The sequence below is a fragment of the Hippoglossus hippoglossus genome, chromosome 20, assembly GCF_009819705.1.
Source record: "Hippoglossus hippoglossus isolate fHipHip1 chromosome 20, fHipHip1.pri, whole genome shotgun sequence".
In the NCBI taxonomy this organism is placed as follows: Eukaryota; Metazoa; Chordata; class Actinopteri; order Pleuronectiformes; family Pleuronectidae; genus Hippoglossus; species Hippoglossus hippoglossus.
The window spans coordinates 17,255,146-17,272,870 of record NC_047170.1 but is presented as its reverse complement, the minus strand read 5'-3'; the positions used below and the strand labels follow the sequence as shown (position 1 = coordinate 17,272,870).

General features: G+C 39.5%; 2 protein-coding genes and 1 long non-coding RNA gene across 4 annotated transcripts in view; 1 reads left to right on the top strand and 2 right to left on the bottom strand.

Moving 5' to 3' along the window:
- Positions 1-3,297: 3,297 nt before the first annotated feature.
- adgrg2a (adhesion G protein-coupled receptor G2a) lies at positions 3,298-10,081 on the bottom strand. 2 transcript variants are annotated; one of them, XR_004612360.1, is made up of 16 exons: positions 9,505-10,081; positions 9,255-9,367; positions 8,498-8,634; positions 8,262-8,418; positions 7,649-7,804; positions 7,329-7,451; positions 7,103-7,148; positions 6,912-7,015; positions 6,591-6,715; positions 6,212-6,480; positions 5,998-6,097; positions 5,064-5,350; positions 4,870-4,971; positions 4,272-4,391; positions 3,560-4,182; positions 3,298-3,517 (listed from the first exon to the last, which is right to left on the bottom strand). XR_004612360.1 is itself a non-coding variant. In XM_034572959.1 (15 exons), exons 1-15 carry the CDS (start codon positions 9,956-9,958, stop codon positions 4,082-4,084), a joined length of 2,394 nt encoding a protein of 797 aa, XP_034428850.1. In that variant the 5' UTR covers positions 9,959-10,081; the 3' UTR covers positions 3,298-4,081. The 2 variants fall into 2 exon arrangements, 1 of the variants encoding a protein (XP_034428850.1); XM_034572959.1 differs by having other exon boundaries at positions 3,298-4,182.
- A 4,491-nt stretch (positions 10,082-14,572) lies between these two features.
- LOC117754215 lies at positions 14,573-14,940 on the top strand. Its single transcript, XR_004612362.1, has 2 exons — positions 14,573-14,763; positions 14,818-14,940. It is a non-coding gene; the product is annotated as an uncharacterized LOC117754215 (long non-coding RNA).
- A 631-nt stretch (positions 14,941-15,571) lies between these two features.
- Positions 15,572-17,725, bottom strand: part of LOC117754266 (mucin-3A) — a gene marked incomplete at its 3' end in the record, with an annotated part of 30,477 nt that continues 28,323 nt past the window's right edge. Inside the window, exon 26 of the mRNA XM_034573093.1 lies at positions 15,572-15,616. Coding sequence (XP_034428984.1) covers positions 15,572-15,616 — 45 coding nt within the window. The remainder of the gene's footprint in view (positions 15,617-17,725) is intronic.

Below are 17,725 nucleotides of genomic sequence, written 5' to 3'. Positions count from 1 at the left end.
TTTGTCTGGGATGCGAATGTCCAGAGAGGGTGAAAGGACCCTCGGCTCTGTGAGCCCACTCTGAGTCATACTACAGCAAAAATACAAGAAGTGCATGGAGTCGACTGATGATCATATTCAGCTGTTTCCCATTCCTGACTTTTCAGCTGCATTACACTTAATTACCTTCGTAAACACATTCATGACATTCATGCTGTTTATATCACTGACGTTCACACAGAGTTTCATTTACAGTTTTCAAAGCGCAGAGAGACATATACATTATTATTATTATTATGATATCATCATCTATTGCCATTCCTTGCACACAAAAAAAGTAAAACTACAAGAAATCCTGTCAGTTGTCAAATGTCTCTTCCATGAGAATACATCTTTCACCCTTTAGTCCGTGTACCAGTCATTTGGAATCTGTTGAGTGACTTTCATACTCGTGCACGTGCATCCCTAAAAGTCTGAGCAGTAAACAAGCTGTTTATTGTCTGTTTTGAGAATCCACGTGACAAATGTTTAACTGCAAATCCATGCTGGCAGTCTGTTTGCTTCTCTGTGAATTTCAAAGGCCGGCGATGGCTCGAGGACAAGAAGCACAACTTTGAATTTGCCATTTTCCAAACAATAAAGACGATGCTGAATCGCTGACTCCTCTCGATCAACATGCGATGGAGAGATTTGCCTCAGTGACCTGATGGTTGCCGGGGGACACTTTAGTTTGTGCTGATGGTGGGAAGTGGACGTTATTAGCCACTGTGCTCGGTTTCAAATGAAACAGCTCTTGTATTAAAAGATGAGACTGTGTGTGATTGATAATATGAGTACAAGTGTTCATCAAGGCACAACACATTCAGGAAGTTCTTTATGAAATAGATTGATTCCTGCATTGCCAGAAAAAAATAGAGATTCACTACAGACACATTTTAGAATAGATATTTTTACCGGTTGACTAGTCAGCTGGTCAACTGGTCAGTCAATCAACTGAAAGGAGAAACTGAGCCTGCTTCATGGGGTTTGGGTTTTCAGGACGCAGCCACTCGTCCTTCAACCAAAAACTTTTCCATTTTCTCGATTAAAAAATCCTCCAAAACAAATAAAAAAGTGCCAGTAACTCAACAGATTACTCAGCCAATAAATGCATTTTTCCATTTGTCCAATCTGTCTAACTCCACTGAAACCACAACACAGTTACTGACTTCAAGCTGCTGCCTCTTTCCTCCACCAGATGGGCCATTGTGACGGAAAGTGGTTGGACAGCGTTCTGTGGACACACACGAAAACACATAATCACACACAGGAGTGAAAAGAACTGATCATTCCTCAGATTCCTTGTGTTTCGCTGCCCTCCGCTGACACATGTTAATACAAACTGTTCCTCAGACACAATGCTTTTATTATACTGTCGCCAAATCTACGATGAATAAGCCACGTTCGGGTGAAACACACAACTGAAGCCTGCAGACTGAAATATCTCAGGATAAGTAACTCTAAGATATCACGAGTAATATGGTAAAAGTCATACATTTAAAAGGTGAAGTACTGAAGGGGAATATTTCAGGTAAGGGAACTGCACTAATGGAGCTTGGTGGGATATTTACCTCAGTTGTGTCGACCCTGGGTGGTTTTATCAGGAGCGAGTCTTCAGGGAACAGAGAAATCCGACTGAATGAGCCAATGTTCACCTAATGAACAGCCGCTGAGGAGCAAGTGATCAATACTCTTCAGCTGTAACTAAAGGCAGCTCTGTGCTATTAAAGGCTGCTGCACACTGGAGGATGTTAGACAGAAAGTTTTGCTCGTTATGAGTCAATTTCTTTTGCATGACCTGTGTCCTGAGACAAACTTTACATGTACCACCTCTAAACTACATAAATAAATCAGCCGCATGTGGGAACATATCAGCGTCTTCACATCTGTACTTTCACACAGTTCCTTGAACAAAATGAAAAACTCCCGGTGTGACCTGCATGTAAATGCCGCTCGGGTGTTTGAGCTGTGAAAGCAAACCCCCGGGGGAAAGAGACAGACCTTTCATTTGGCCTGGATTAAATATTGATGGCCTGTGATAATAGAGAAAAGAGCATGAATTTCTATGTCACAGCACAGTGAAGGGGGTCGATCCTTTGTTAGTGAACTTTAAGGAGAGGAATTTATTTATTTATGTTTTTCCCATGCCCTGAGACCAGTCGTAAAATGTCCTTTTAGAAATGAAATGTTAATCGATTTCGATGCCTCTGTGTTATATTCTCTCTTTAACCCTTCGCTGACATTAAGCATTACCGAGGTTGTAAAAGCACGCGGGCCGCTGTGCTGCAGCTGCACTAAAAGTTAACCTTCAAATCTAATTAAAACTCCAGACGAGGAAAAAAACCCGCCTCCCTCTTGACTGATGCGTGATTAGTTGGTCAAATCTGCCAGCAAATTAGTGGAGTGAACCAGACTGAGACACATTTATTTTGCATCCTCGCCGCTTGTCAAGACGCTCGGATATTGAATCTGACAGGTTCACAGCAGAGGCAGAACAAAATTATGCATATATGAATAATCTGCACGTCAATGAGGTTTTAAGGATTTCGCAGGTCAGTTGTTTTGGGTCATTACATGTCCCAGCTTTCAGATTTACAGATAATATGGTTTCGGAAGAGCAGGATTGTAAGTGAGATGTGTTTTCTTCTTGTGTTACTGCTTTTGGCATTTTCCTCTTAATAATAACCATGCATCCAACTTTCATCTGGGGAAGTCATAAAGTGTGGATGTGAGTGAACCTGCTCAGTTTTCTGGGATTACAGGATTACACTGACATCTGGTGGAAGTGAGGTGGCTCTGCTGAGTTCACCAGCAGCATTAGAATTTATCCGTTTATTCCATCCTTCATCGTCCATAAAGAAGTTTTACATGCCTGTAATGCAAATATTTAACCCTAAAATAACTAAGAATACATTATTGTTCTAGATCCTTTAAAAGTGACAATAAAAGCAACTCTCTGCATCGTTCCAGGAGCGAGAGGCATCATATTTAAAAGAGAAACCATTTTTTTATTTCTATAACTATTGCTGGCAAATGTAGAGTATGTGACAAAATACAAAAGTTCTCTTTAGACAGTAACCAAATTGTAATTGTAATAAAGCAGTGGCAGTAACTGTGATTGAGCTGCTCTGCTGAAGGTTACACAACCCTGTGATGAGCGTGGAGGCTTCGGGGAAGGTAATTGGAGGGTTTTCCCCGTTGAGCAGGTTTGATGAAAAGATGTAAAGATGTCACGCAGACGTGAAAGTCTCTGACTCAAAAGAGACAAAGTGGACAGTAATAAATTGAAGGTTTATTATCTTCTCGTTCATGACATGCACATGTTCACCCACAAGGACATTTAGTCAAATCTGCTCCTGATAAAAAAAAGGGCAGGAAATAAATCCTCACTGTCTGCTGATGCTCCAGCAAACTGCACATCCAATACACTTCTCTTAAAAAAATATCTTATACAATCTCATATAATCTTGCATCTCTCGAGTCTAAAATCAACACTGTACTGTAGCAAAATAAAGTAAAAGAGGAATAAAACCTTAAATACACTTAAAATATAGATTAGATAAAAAAAAGCATGTGGATATTTTCCTTTAATCCACTTTACATCTGCGGTATTTCTCAAAGTGCCTTTAGACCTCCCTCATTAGAGAGGGTCAAATTTAAAAATATAGTGGAAACAGTTCATTGAACAATGGAAATATCTTCATTTTTTTCCATTCCTGTTCCAAAAGGTATAAAAATCGACTGAAAGAGAGCAAAATACCCTCATAATAATCAAAACAGTCTGAATATAATTTAATATAATCAATAATTCTGCAGAAACACTTGATCATGGCTGAAATAATTCAGATTTTCAGTCACAAATACTCCTTCTGTACATTTACCGCTGATAACAAGCCTCTTTCATCTTTTCTGTTTTCCACCGTCAATATACAAATGATGTCAAGTAACAATTTTCCACTCCAGGAACTTCAGTCTCACTTCTTCGGTCCTTCATTACACCTTCAATCCTTCATCTCATGTAACACTGATAACTTCTTCAAGCCCTGTTCATCCCCCCCAGCCGTCAGACCTCGCCCTGTAAAAACGTGTTTCGTCTGTGGAGCTCGTTGAAGGCGACGTCGCTGTTGGTGCCGTCCGATATTCCGCTGTCTAGAAACACAGACCCTGGGGAGGGGGGGGGCAGACACAATTACAGATGAATCATATTTCTGCATATATGTGAGCGAGTGCAGGAGTGACAGATTTAAACCTACCACTGCTATTGGTGACATCACTGTAGACAGAGGACCTTTGAGAGGAGGAGTCGTGAGCTGAGGTGAAGGCCGTGGACATCGACAGATTCCTGTTGTTCTGAGTGGCCGTACGACTCCAATCTGTAGAAAGGTTTATATGATTAGTGACGAGTATCGTTGATCACGAGGCCAAAGCACTTGATGACGATAAGGTGCACAACTGGAGTCATGTCCCTAACTTCCGCTGGTGGCCGCTAACACCTGCTAACATCTACTGGTCATTGGTAACTTCAAATTGTGCAGAAGACCTTCAAACGTACGAGGGATATTCACCATTTTGTTCTATATTCTAAAATGAAACCAAGCTTAAGTTAGTTTCTTCATTGAAAAGCATATTTTTTTCATTTTACAGATACATCAAAATGAAGCTCAAATATCCCGGGTGCCGGCATCTTGCACTTTTGAAGTCATTTGGAGCCACGTTATCAAGAATCCGTCCAAATAGTTTGATAGGTAAGCAAAACAGAAAAAAAGGATTATGACGCAAGTTCTAAAGTTATAGGGAGAATACTCCCTGATCTAATGTGTTAGAGGATTAAGAAAATATTTGGTTTCCCACCAGAGTTCTCGGCCAATCGCAGACTCCCGCAGCAGAGATAAGTCCGCCACTGCCTTCTGACGTTCTCCTTTATAGCACAGTGGAAAACAAAGACAAGGAAACCTGCAGAGAACAAGTAAAAAAAAACATTTTCAAGGTTTTGGTAACATGGATAAACTTTTCATTTTGAAAAGGAGTTGATTTTCAGATCTCACCTTGCAGAGAGTTGAATATGGAGAAGAGGTAAACAAAGGGCAGGTAGAGCGGACCCCAGGCGAACAGAGCGAAGCCCCAGGTGAGGCCGAGCAGAACGATGAGGCCGCTGACGCTGCGCACGTCCGTCATCACCCCTCTGTTCGGAGCCTGGTTCTGAGGGTTCTGCTTCTTGATCCGGGACAGTTGGACCATGACGACGATGAAAACCAGCAGGCACACGGCAAAGATCGCCAGGAAGTACGCCACCACGCCCACGTAGAAGGCGATGTCGTTACGCAGCCAACAGCTACGGACGGACACAAGCAGAAATGGTAAGGAGTATACACAGACACACAGAACTGGACATTTGGAAAATCTTTGAACCTTTTTAAAGTTCAAACGCAAGGGAAAAGGTTGTTTTGCTAAATATTAGTGACAGTTTTCTGTGTTTATAACGGAAAGGGAATCATTTGAGTGTCTGGTAAAGTTCATAGGGGATTTTGAGGAGGTTGCAGCATCAGATATACATTTAATTTGCATGTGATAAATGTGTTTTGATGTGTTGAGGAAGGAAATTGTTATTTTTCATCATAGGTGAAGCACAAATGTAACTTTAAAAACTTTACAACTGCTTGATTGCATTTATGCCAGATATCTGAACTTGTTAATCTCTCAGGCCCTTGAGAGATTCATATGAAACTTTTGATATTTGGCCTGATACGTTTATGACAATGAACTCGGGTCATATATTATATTTCCTGAAAGAAAGTTAGAGACAAATACAGATTTAAATGTAGCAGCACCACAGACAGTTAAGAAAAGAGTGTGTGTCTCTCTCACCCTCCAGTGGTCAAATACAACAATGACAGGAATAATACAAATATTCTCATATGATCCATGTTGTTTTTTCTCTTGGACCTACATAAAGGAAATAAAGATTTAAATGTAACTTACAAGTCGTCTGTTGTGCCATCTATGTATTTTCCATATGTCACCAGACCGTAGTTGTCTTTGTCTACTGAGATTATGATGATCACCACGATGAGAGGAAGACCTGCAATACAATAAAATAGTTATAGAAGAATTATGCTTAAAAGCCACATTTTAAACATGACTAAACATTGAAGTGATAACATTTTGGCGGTGAGGTTTAAAGTGCAGTACGTACCCCAGCCTATCAGTGAGAACTTGAGCATGTATTTGCTCAGGTAAGGCGTGAACACCCGGACGATGCTCAGGTACATGTGCAGCGCTTCCAGCCCGGCCCAGGTAAACGTGGTCAGCAGAAAGTAGTGCAGGAAGAAGGCGGTGCTGGTACACAGCCCGACCGCCGGGTAGAGCGCCAGCCAGCCGTCCAATAAGAACACCAGGTTGAGGAGGAGCAGGGAAAAGCAGAGCTGCACCAGGATCTTGGCCGGAATGTCTCGCAGCAGTTTCCTGCAAAGACGGAGTTTATTCAGAAAAACACAAGGAACGGACACCACGAAGTGTCTCTGATGAAGCTCAGGTTGAAATGGTCTTGGCTTTGTAAAGAGACGGATTCTTACCCAAAGGAAAGGTACGTCATTAAAGTGACGGCAAGAAAAATAGCAGAGACTCCACAGCCGATGTAGGAGATGAAAGTTAGGATTTGTGCGTGCTCACGATCGATTAGTCCTTCTCTGGGCAAATCCTGCATGGAGGACGGGACAGAGACACAAATATACAAACAGTGAACACATGTTGTACAAATGTAGGCAGTCTCCAACTTTAAAAAGTTAGTTTAATAATAACTAACTGTATAACTGTATTAACGCTGCAATTCTGATTTGAAAATTACTAAATTGAAACTATTATTGTCAGAATATCAACAAGCATTAAACGCTAACCAGCAGTATTGCAAATGACGTGAGATGATTGCAACTGCAAATAGTTTTTTCCGACGTGGCGTTGACAACAAAGCAGCCTTCAGAGCTCCAGCCTCCATCACCACCTGAAACCAAAAAACACACATAAACAGGAATATTCACACGTGAGGCAATTCAACCAACTGCACGAGGCATAAATGTCCAGTACCCACCGTTCTGAGTGAAGTCCCAAAACACACAGGAAGCCACAAAGTTTCCCTGTGAACCAAAGAAGAAAGTCTGAATCGTCACCTCCACCTGCTAATTCACAATTAACCTTTTATTTTGAAAAGTTTATTCCAAATTTTCATTACATTTTTGAACAGTCAAATGTTTTATTGTCACGTTTTGTGTGATCCTGTTGTGGAATAAACGGCTTCATGAAATTAAACCACTCACGGGTACGGGGTTGATGTTTTGGATGGTGAACCGAATGTCCTCAGTCAAGTTGCTTATTGACAAATTGGCAACACTGGAGCCCAGAACCGGACTGACGAGGGTCGTGTTTTCTAATGTTGAGTCCTGCAGAAGAACGAGACGGATGGAATCAGTTCAATGAATATTCAGTTTTCTTTATATTTGAGTATCATAATTGCTCTGATATCAAATGTAAGTTTTATTGCATCCTGAAAATAAATGTTGGACCTCATTGAGAAGGTAAAAAAAGCAGTTTCTAAGTCTTTTACACCACAAATCTGGATGTGACGGTGGTGAAGTACCTGGAATAAGGTGTTTTTCGTGTAGAAAGTGAATTGGGTCCTGCTGGCCTGTTGTTGCTGCTCAGGACTGAGACCTGCAGTCAGGGTGGACGGCAGGAAAACTGAGCCCAGAGCAGAACCTGACCTCTTGGACCTGGACCTGCTGAGAGCACGAAGCTGGAAAAAAACAAAGGGTTAACAAAGGAGATAAAGTAAGGTAATAAGATAATGTACTAGTCTCACAATGGCGACATCTGCAGGAAGCAAAGGGGATTGCAAGGAAACATCAGTTAAAAAGTCATAAATAAGTAAACATGCATATAAATATATGGTAATATGAAATAGCAATACGTATATACAATGTAAATAGGATTAGATATAGCAAGATTTATTACATTTATTGACAGTTTATATGATATTACACCCAAGTTAATTGGTATTGCAGTTGTTTGTCCTGGTTCTGGTGTTAAACTTTGATGAAACGAAGTGAGAGATTCCGAATTAGACTCAAAGAATTAGGATAATATAGTCTATAGGTAAATTTGTACTAAAGATCATATGATTTGAACGGTTTTGTGGAGTTATTTTTCTTGTCCTGTGTTTGCTCTGGAAGAAAATCCTTAACGTTTGCTACCTGGACATTTTCCGTGTTGAAGATGTCGACAGATGTTGTCGGGAAGTTGGTTCCATCCACCGTCTTGACGGCCAGAACCAGTGACTGTGCCGAGAGGATCTCTTGGTCGCCGCTGACGGCCAGCTTCAGACCCACGGTATCCACGACTCGAATCAGCCTGTCAACACGAGACATTTAATAGAAATCTCTCGTTCATGTAACACTGAATGTCAGTGAGGATTTATTGTGGTTTTTACCTATTAGCCAACCCAGAGAGGGCCCCAGCGTTGCCCTCCATCAAGTTGCTGATGATGGTGATGATTTTTTGTCCCACAGACTTAGAGATAGAGGAGCCGTCCAGCAGCTTCTCCAACTGCCCCGCTATCTGCTCCACCTGCAACATCCAACCTGATTAACTCAAACTCCACAAAGTCACCACACAAAAGACGAGACAGCGAGTTTTTTACATTATTCAGCAATTACTGTTATTACATATTGCAAATGTCTTATTCCTGTTATTGTCTTTGTACTGAAAATGTCCTATTCTATAATTGTCTATTTTATAATACACATTTTTATTTTATTCTAGTCTGTATATTTATCTTATAATATATTATTAAATCGTTATTATTGCTCAGTGTTTTATTTCACAACTATTCTCTTTTTGCTACTACAGAGCTTTTCTGCAAATGGTTTTCACACAATTATACTTGTGAAGATAAATATTTTGAGTGTGTGAGATGAAATGATAAATGTGGAAAAATTATAATAACAATAAATTTCCAAATTTTAGCCACTCTGCTATTAGGTTTAGAAGTTTACTTTACTTTGTCATTCAATTTGTGTAGGGGCTCAACTCATGAACACAATTGACTGGAGGATTTTGTTATTCGGCTCGTGAACTCCATGGCCTGGGCCTTTTCATCATATCACAACGTACACAACGTTAGACTTTACCAGCTTGGCTCACTTTTTAACCCCGTAATGCGTACGTTAGCATATCAGTAGATTCACCTGAGAGGAGTCGAGCTGCGACGCGTCCCGAGTTTGGTCCAGCATCTTGTTCGCCTGCTCCTCTTTGGCCTCTTGGCTCATCGTTGTCTCTAATGCAGCTGTGGAAGTCGTAGCCAAACATTGGATAAGAAAACACTTGTTAAAATAATTAACTTTCTCCATTACTACAAAACCACAAACATATTCAAATTAAGGTCTTCACGTGTCCCTCAAACTATAAAAAAACAATGTAGGCAAAGTGATAGCTACAACGTACCAGTCGCTGCTTCGGTTGTGCTGTTGACGACGGTAGTTGGGAGAGTTGTTGTGGATGTTGAGGGAACCTCAGCAGTTGTGGTGTTAAGTGGGCCATGTGTAGTAGTAGTAGTAGTAGCTATGGTAGTTGTAGCAGTAGTAGCAGTTGTAGAATTAGTAGTTGTTGTTGTAGTTGGATCTTTTGTGGTTTGGTTGAGAGCAGTGGTTAAACTGCTTGTAGTTGAGTTCTGGTTGTAGCTTGTTGCCGTAGTAACGTTGTTGGTGACAGTGGGATCAATGCTGTTGGCAGTTGTTGTGGAGTTGGTGTAATTATTTGCAGATGATGTGATGCTGTGGGTCACACTCAATGTGGTGTGATTTGTGGTTTGGTTGTTCAGCGGAGATGCTGTGGTTGTCATGCTGTTGTTCACAACAGAAGTTGTGATTACCACAGTCAAGTTTGTTGTCATTGTTTCATTGTTTAGAGTTGTGTTAACTTGAGAAGTCGTGTGAGTCACAGTTGTGTTGAGTGAAGCTGTTACATTCGAAGAAACAGGAGTAGTTGTGATATTCTCTATTGTTGTGTAGTTGTTCAAGACAGTAGTTACATTATACTCTGTTGTGTAATTATTAGAGGCTGTTGTGTAATTGTGGGTGGCTGCAGTTACATTGTACTCTGTTGTGTAATTTGAAGAGGCCGTGGTGTAATTTGTTGTGTAATTCTTAGATGCTGTTGTGTTATTGTTAACCGCAGTAGTTACATTGTATTCTGTTGTGTAATTGTTGGCTGCTGTTGTTACATTGTACTCTGTTGTGTGTATTGTTGTATTGCTTGTTGTGACTGTAGTTACACTGTAATTGGTTGTGTAATTGTTAGAGGCTGTTGTGTAATTTTTGGCGGCTGTCGTTTCATTGAAGTCTGTTGTTTTATTTGTTGTGTAATTGTTGGTGGGTGTAGTTACATTGTACTCTGTTGTGCGTATTGTTGTATTGCTTGTTGTGATTGTGCCATTGTTTACATTCCTGTTCCCAGCTGAAGTTACATTGTATCCTGTTGTGTAATTGTTGGCTGCTGTAGTTACATTATACTCTGGTGTGTTACTTGTTGTGTAATTGTTGGTGACTGTAGTTACACTGTAATTGGTTGTGTAATTGTTAGAGGTTGTTGTGTAATTTTTGGCGGCTGTAGTTACACTGTAATTGGTTGTGTAATTGTTAGAGGCTGTTGTGTAACTTTTGGCGGCTGTCGTTTCATTGAAGTCTGTTGTTTTATTTGTTGTGTAATTGTTGGTGGGTGTAGTTACATTGTACTCTGTAGTGTGATTGTTAGAAGCTGTTGGGTTATTAGTTGTGTAATTGTGGGTGGCTGCAGTTACATTGTACTCTGTTGTGCGTATTGTTGTATTGCTTGTTGTGATTGTGCCATTGTTTACATTCCTGTTCCCAGCTGAAGTTACATTGTATCCTGTTGTGTAATTGTTGGCTGCTGTAGTTACATTATACTCTGGTGTGTTACTTGTTGTGTAATTGTTGGTGACTGTAGTTACACTGTAATTGGTTGTGTAATTGTTAGAGGTTGTTGTGTAATTTTTGGCGGCTGTAGTTACACTGTAATTGGTAGTGTAATTGTTAGAGGCTGTTGTGTAATTTTTGGCGGCTGTAGTTACATTGAAGTCTGTTGTTTTATTTGTTGTGTAATTGTTGGTGGGTGTAGTTACATTGTAGTCTGTGGTGTGATTGTTAAAAGCTGTTGGGTTATTTGTTGTGTGGATGGTAGAGGCAGTTGTGTAATTGTGTGTGGCTGCAGTTACATTGTACTCTGTTGTGTAATTGTTGGCTGCTGTAGTTACATTGTACTCTGTTGTGTTATTGTGAAAAGCTGTTGGGTTATTTGTTGTGTAGATGTTAGAGGCTGTTGTGTGATTGTTGGTGGGTGTAGTTACATTGTACTCTGTAGTATGATTGTCAGAAGCTGTTGGGTTGTTTGGAGAAGGTGTAACTGTAGTTATATTGTACTGTGTTGTGTTACTGGTCAAAGATGTAAATGCATCTGTTGTAGTTACAGTGTAGTTTGGTGTGTTATTTGGAATAGATGTAACTGGTCTGACTGTGGTTATGTTGTAAACTGTTGTGTTACTTGGAGAAGGTGTAGTTGTATCCGCTGTAGTTACAGTGTAGTTTGTTGTGTTATTTGGAATAGATGTAACTGGTCCGACTGTTGTTATGTTGTTAACTGGTGTGTTACTTGGAGAACTTGTAATTGTATCTGTTGTAGTTACATTGTAATTTGTTGTGTTGTTTGGAGAAATCGTAAGTGGTCTGGCTGTTGTTATGTTGTTAACTGTTGTGTTACTCGGAGAAGGTGTTACTGCATCTGTAGTAGTTACAGTGTAGTTTGTTGTGTTATTTGGAATAGATGTAACTGGTCCGACTGTTGTTATGTTGTAAACTGTTGTGTTACTTGGAGAACTTGTAATTGTATCTGTTGTAGTTACATTGTAATTTGTTGTGTTGTTTGGAGAAATTGTAAGTGGTCTGGCTGTTGTTATGTTGTTAACTGTTGTGTTACTCTGAGAAGGTGTTACTGCATCTGTAGTAGTTACAGTGTAGTTTGTTGTGTTATTTGGAATAGATGTAACTGGTCTGGTTGTTGTTATGTTGTAAACTGTTGTGTTACTTGGAGAAGGTGTAGTTGTATCTGCTGTAGTTACAGTGTAGTTTGTTGTGTTATTTGGAATAGATGTAACTGGACTGGCTGTTGTTATGTTGTTAACTGTTGTGTTACTTGGAGAAGTTGTAACTGCATCTGTTGTAGTTACAGTGTAGTTTGGTGTGTTATTTGGAGAAGGTGTAGTTGTATCCGCTGTAGTTACATTGTAGTTTGTTGTGTTGTTTGGAGAAGACGTAAGTGGTCTGACTGTTGTTATGTTGTAAACTGTTGTGTTACTTGGAGAAGGTGTAGTTGTATCTGTTGTAGTTACAGTGTAGTTTGTTGTGTTATTTGGAATAGATGTAACTGGTCTGACTGTTATGTTGTTAACTGTTGTGTTACTTGGAGAAGGTGTAATTGCATCTGTAGTAGTTACAGTGTAGTTTGTTGTGTTATTTGGAATAGATGTAACTGGTCCGACTGTTGTTATATTGTACTGTGTTGTGTTACTTGGAGAAGTTGTAACTGCATCTGTTGTAGTTGCAGTGTAGTTTGTTGTGTTACTAGGAGAAGGTGTAACTGGTCTGACTGTTGTTATGTTGTTAACTGTTGTGTTACCTGGAGAAGGTGTAATTGCATCTGTAGTAGTTACTGTGTAGTTTGTTGTGTTATTTGGAATAGATGTAACTGGCCTGGCTGTTGGTATGTTGTTAACTGTTGTGTTACTTGGAGAAGTTGTAACTGCATCTGTTGTAGTTGCAGTGTAGTTTGTTGTGTTACTTGGAGAAGGTGTAGTTGTATCTGTTGTAGTCAAAGTGTAGTTTGTTGTGTTGTTTGGAGAAGACGTAACTGGGCTGGCTGTTGGTATGTTGTACACTGTTGTGTTACTTGGAGAAGGTGTAGTTGTATCTGCTGTAGTTACAGTGTAGTTTGTTGTGTTATGTGGAATAGATGTAACTGGTCCGACTGTTGTTATGTTGTAAACTGTTGTGTTACTTGGAGAAGGTGTTGTTGTATCTGTTGTAGTTACAGTGTAGTTTGTTGTGTTATTTGGAATAGATGTAACTGGCCTGGCTGTTGGTATGTTGTTAACTGTTGTGTTACTTGGAGAAGGTGTAACTGGGCTGACTGTTGTTATGTTGTTAACTGTTGTGTTACCTGGAGAAGGTGTTGTTGTATCTGTTGTAGTTACAGTGTAGTTTGGTGTGTTATTTGGAATAGATATAACTGGTGTGACTGTTGTTATGTTGTTAACTGTTCTGTTCCTTGGAGAAGGTGTAACTGGGCTGACTGTTGTTATGTTGTAAACTGTTGTGTTACTTGGAGAAGGTGTAGTTGTATTTGTTGTAGTTACAGTGTAGTTTGTTGTGTTATTTGGAATAGATGTAACTGGTCCGACTGTTGGTATGTTGTTAACTGTTGTGTTACTTGGATAAGTTGTAGCTGGTCTGACTGTTGTTATGCTGTTAACTGTTGTGTTACTTGGAGAAGGTGTAATTGCATCTGTAGTAGTTACTGTGTAGTTTGTTGTGTTATTTGGAATAGATGTAACTGGTCTGACTGTTGTTATGTTGTAAACTGTTGTGTTTCTTGGAGAAGGTGTTGTTGTATCTGTTGTAGTTACAGTGTAGTTTGTTGTGTTATTTGGAATAGATGTAACTGGCCTGGCTGTTGGTATGTTGTTAACTGTTGTGTTACGTGGAGAAGGTGTAACTGGGCTGACTGTTGTTATGTTGTTAACTGTTGTGTTACCTGGAGAAGGTGTTGTTGTATCTGTTGTAGTTACAGTGTAGTTTGTTGTGTTATTTGGAATAGATGTAACTGGCCTGGCTGTTGGTATGTTGTCAACTGTTGTGTTACTTGGAGAAGTTGTAACTGCATCTGTTGTAGTTACAGTGTAGTTTGGTGTGTTATTTGGAATAGATATAACTGGTGTGACTGTTGTTATGTTGTTAACTGTTGTGTTACTTGGAGAAAGTGTAGATGTATCTGTTGTAGTTACACTGTAGTTTGTTGTGTTAATTGTAATAGATGTAACTGGTTCGACTGTTGTTATGTTGTACTGTGTTGTGTAACTTGGAGAAGTTGTAACTGCATCTGTTGTAGTTGCAGTGTAGTTTGTTGTGTTACTTGGAGAAGGTGTAACTGGTCTGACTGTTGTTATGTTGTTAACTGTTGTGTTACCTGGAGAAGGTGTAATTGCATCTGTAGTAGTTACTGTGTAGTTTGTTGTGTTATTTGGAATAGATGTAACTGGGCGGGCTGTTGGTATGTTGTTAACTGTTGTGTTACTTGGAGAAGTTGTAACTGCATCTGTTGTAGTTACAGTGTAGTTTGTTGTGTTATTTCGAATAGATGTAACTGTGCTGGCTGTTGGTATGTTGTTTACTGTTGTGTTACTTGGAGAAGTTGTAACTGCATCTGTTGTAGTTGCAGTGTAGTTTGTTGTGTTACTTGGAGAAGGTGTAACTGGTCTGACTGTTGTTATGTTGTTAACTGTTGTGTTACTTGGAGAAGGTGTAATTGCATCTGCTGTAGTTACAGTGTAGTTTGATGTGTTATTTGGAGTAGATGTAACTGGTCTGGTTGTTGTTATGTTTCTAACTGTTGTGTTACTTGGAGAAGGTGTAACTGGACTGACTGTTGTTATGTTGTAAACTGATGTGTTACTTGGAGAAGGTGTAGTTGTATCTGCTGTAGTTACAGTGTAGTTTGATGTGTTATTTGGAGTAGATGTAACTGGTCTGGCTGTTGTTATGTTGTTAACTGTTGTGTTACTTGGAGAAGGTGTAGTTGTATCTGTTGTAGTTATAGTGTAGTTTGTTGTGTTATTTGGAATAGATGTAACTGGGCTGGCTGTTGGTATGTTGTAAACTGTTGTGTTACTTGGAGAATGTGTTGTTGTATCTGTTGTAGTTACAGTGTAGTTTGTTGTGCTATTTGGAAAAGCTGTAACTGGGCTGGCTGTTGGTATGTTGTTAACTGTTGTGTTACTTGGAGAAGTTGTAACTGCATCTGTTGTAGCTACAGTGTAGTTTGGTGTGTTATTTGGAATAGATGTAACTGGTGTGACTGTTGTTATGTTGTTAACTGTTGTGTTACTTGGAGAAGGTGAAGTTGTATCTGTTGTAGTTACAGTGTAGTTTGTTGTGTTATTTGGAATAGATGTAACTGGTTCGACTGTTGTTATATTGTACTGTGTTGTGTTACTTGGAGAAGTTGTAACTGGTCTGACTGTTGTTATGTTGTTAACTGTTGTGTTACCTGGAGAAGGTGTAATTGCATCTGTAGTAGTTACTGTGTAGTTTGTTGTGTTATTTGGAATAGATGTAACTGGCCTGGCTGTTGGTATGTTGTTAACTGTTGTGTTATTTGGAGGTGTAGTTGTATCTGTTGTAGTTACAGTGTAGTTTGTTGTGCTATTTGGAATAGCTGTAACTGGGCTGGCTGTTGGTATGTTGTTAACTGTTGTGTTACTTGGAGAAGTTGTAACTGCATCTGTTGTAGTTGCAGTGTAGTTTGTTGTGTTACTTGGAGAAGGTGTAACTGGTCTGACTGTTGTTATGTTGTTAACTGTTGTGTTACCTGGAGAAGGTGTAGTTGTATCTGTTGTAGTTACACTGTAGTTTGTTGTGCTATTTGGAATAGCTGTAACTGGGCTGGCTGTTGGTATGTTGTTAACTGTTGTGTTACTTGGAGAAGTTGTAACTGCATCTGTTGTAGTTGCAGTGTAGTTTGTTGTGTTACTTGGAGAAGGTGTAACTGGTCTGACTGTTGTTATGTTGTTAACTGTTGTGTTACCTGGAGAAGGTGTAGTTGTATCTGTTGTAGTTACACTGTAGTTTGTTGTGTTATTTGTAATAGATGTAACTGGTTTGACTGTTGTTATGTTGTACTGTGTTGTGTTACTTGGAGAAGTTGTAACTGCATCTGTTGTTATGTTGTAAACTGTTGTGTTACTTGTAGAAGGTGTAATTGCATCTGTAGTAGTTACTGTGTCGTTTGTTGTGTTACTTGGAGAAGGTGTAACTGGGCTGACTGTTGTTATGTTGTAAACTGTTGTGTTACCTGGAGAAGGTGTAATTGCATCTGTAGCAGTTACTGTGTCGTTTGTTGTGTTATTTGGAATAGATATAACTGGCCTGGCTGTTGGTATGTTGTTAACTGTTGTGTTATTTGGAGGTGTAGTTGTATCTGCTGTAGTTACAGTGTAGTTTGTTGTGCTATTTGGAATAGCTGTAACTGGGCTGGCTGTTGGTATGTTGTTAACTGTTGTGTTACTTGGAGAAGTTGTAACTGCATCTGTTGTAGTTGCAGTGTAGTTTGTTGTGTTACTTGGAGAAGGTGTAACTGGTCTGACTGTTGTTATGTTGTTAACTGTTGTGTTACCTGGAGAAAGTGTAGTTGTATCTGTTGTAGTTACACTGTAGTTTGTTGTGCTATTTGGAATAGCTGTAACTGGGCTGGCTGTTGGTATGTTGTTAACTGTTGTGTTACTTGGAGAAGTTGTAACTGCATCTGTTGTAGTTGCAGTGTAGTTTGTTGTGTTACTTGGAGAAGGTGTAACTGGTCTGACTGTTGTTATGTTGTTAACTGTTGTGTTACCTGGAGAAGGTGTAGTTGTATCTGTTGTAGTTACACTGTAGTTTGTTGTGTTATTTGTAATAGATGTAACTGGTTTGACTGTTGTTATGTTGTACTGTGTTGTGTTACTTGGAGAAGTTGTAACTGCATCTGTTGTTATGTTGTAAACTGTTGTGTTACTTGTAGAAGGTGTAATTGCATCTGTAGTAGTTACTGTGTCGTTTGTTGTGTTACTTGGAGAAGGTGTAACTGGGCTGACTGTTGTTATGTTGTAAACTGTTGTGTTACCTGGAGAAGGTGTAATTGCATCTGTAGCAGTTACTGTGTCGTTTGTTGTGTTATTTGGAATAGATATAACTGGCCTGGCTGTTGGTATGTTGTTAACTGTTGTGTTATTTGGAGGTGTAGTTGTATCTGCTGTAGTTACAGTGTAGTTTGTTGTGTTATTTGGAATAGATGTAACTGGGCTGGCTGTTGGTATGTTGTAAACTGTTGTGTTACTTGGAGAAGGTGTTGTTGTATCTGTTGTAGTTACAGTGTAGTTTGTTGTGCTATTTGGAATAGATGTAACTGGGCTGGCTGTTGGTATGTTGTTAACTGTTGTGTTACTTGGAGAAGTTGTAACTGCATCTGTTGTAGTTACAGTGTAGTTTGGTGTGTTATTTGGAATAGATGTAACTGGTGTGACTGTTGTTATGTTGTTAACTGTTGTGTTACTTGGAGAAGGTGTTGTTGTATCTGTTGTAGTTACAGTGTAGTTTGTTGTGCTATTTGGAATAACTGTAACTGGGCGGGCTGTTGGTATGTTGTTAACTGTTGTGTTACTTGGAGAAGTTGTAACTGCATCTGTTGTAGTTGCAGTGTAGTTTGTTGTGTTACTTGGAGAAGGTGTAACTGGTCTGACTGTTGTTATGTTGTTAACTGTTGTGTTACCTGGAGAAGGTGTAGTTGTATCTGTTGTAGTTACACTGTAGTTTGTTGTGTTATTTGTAATAGATGTAAC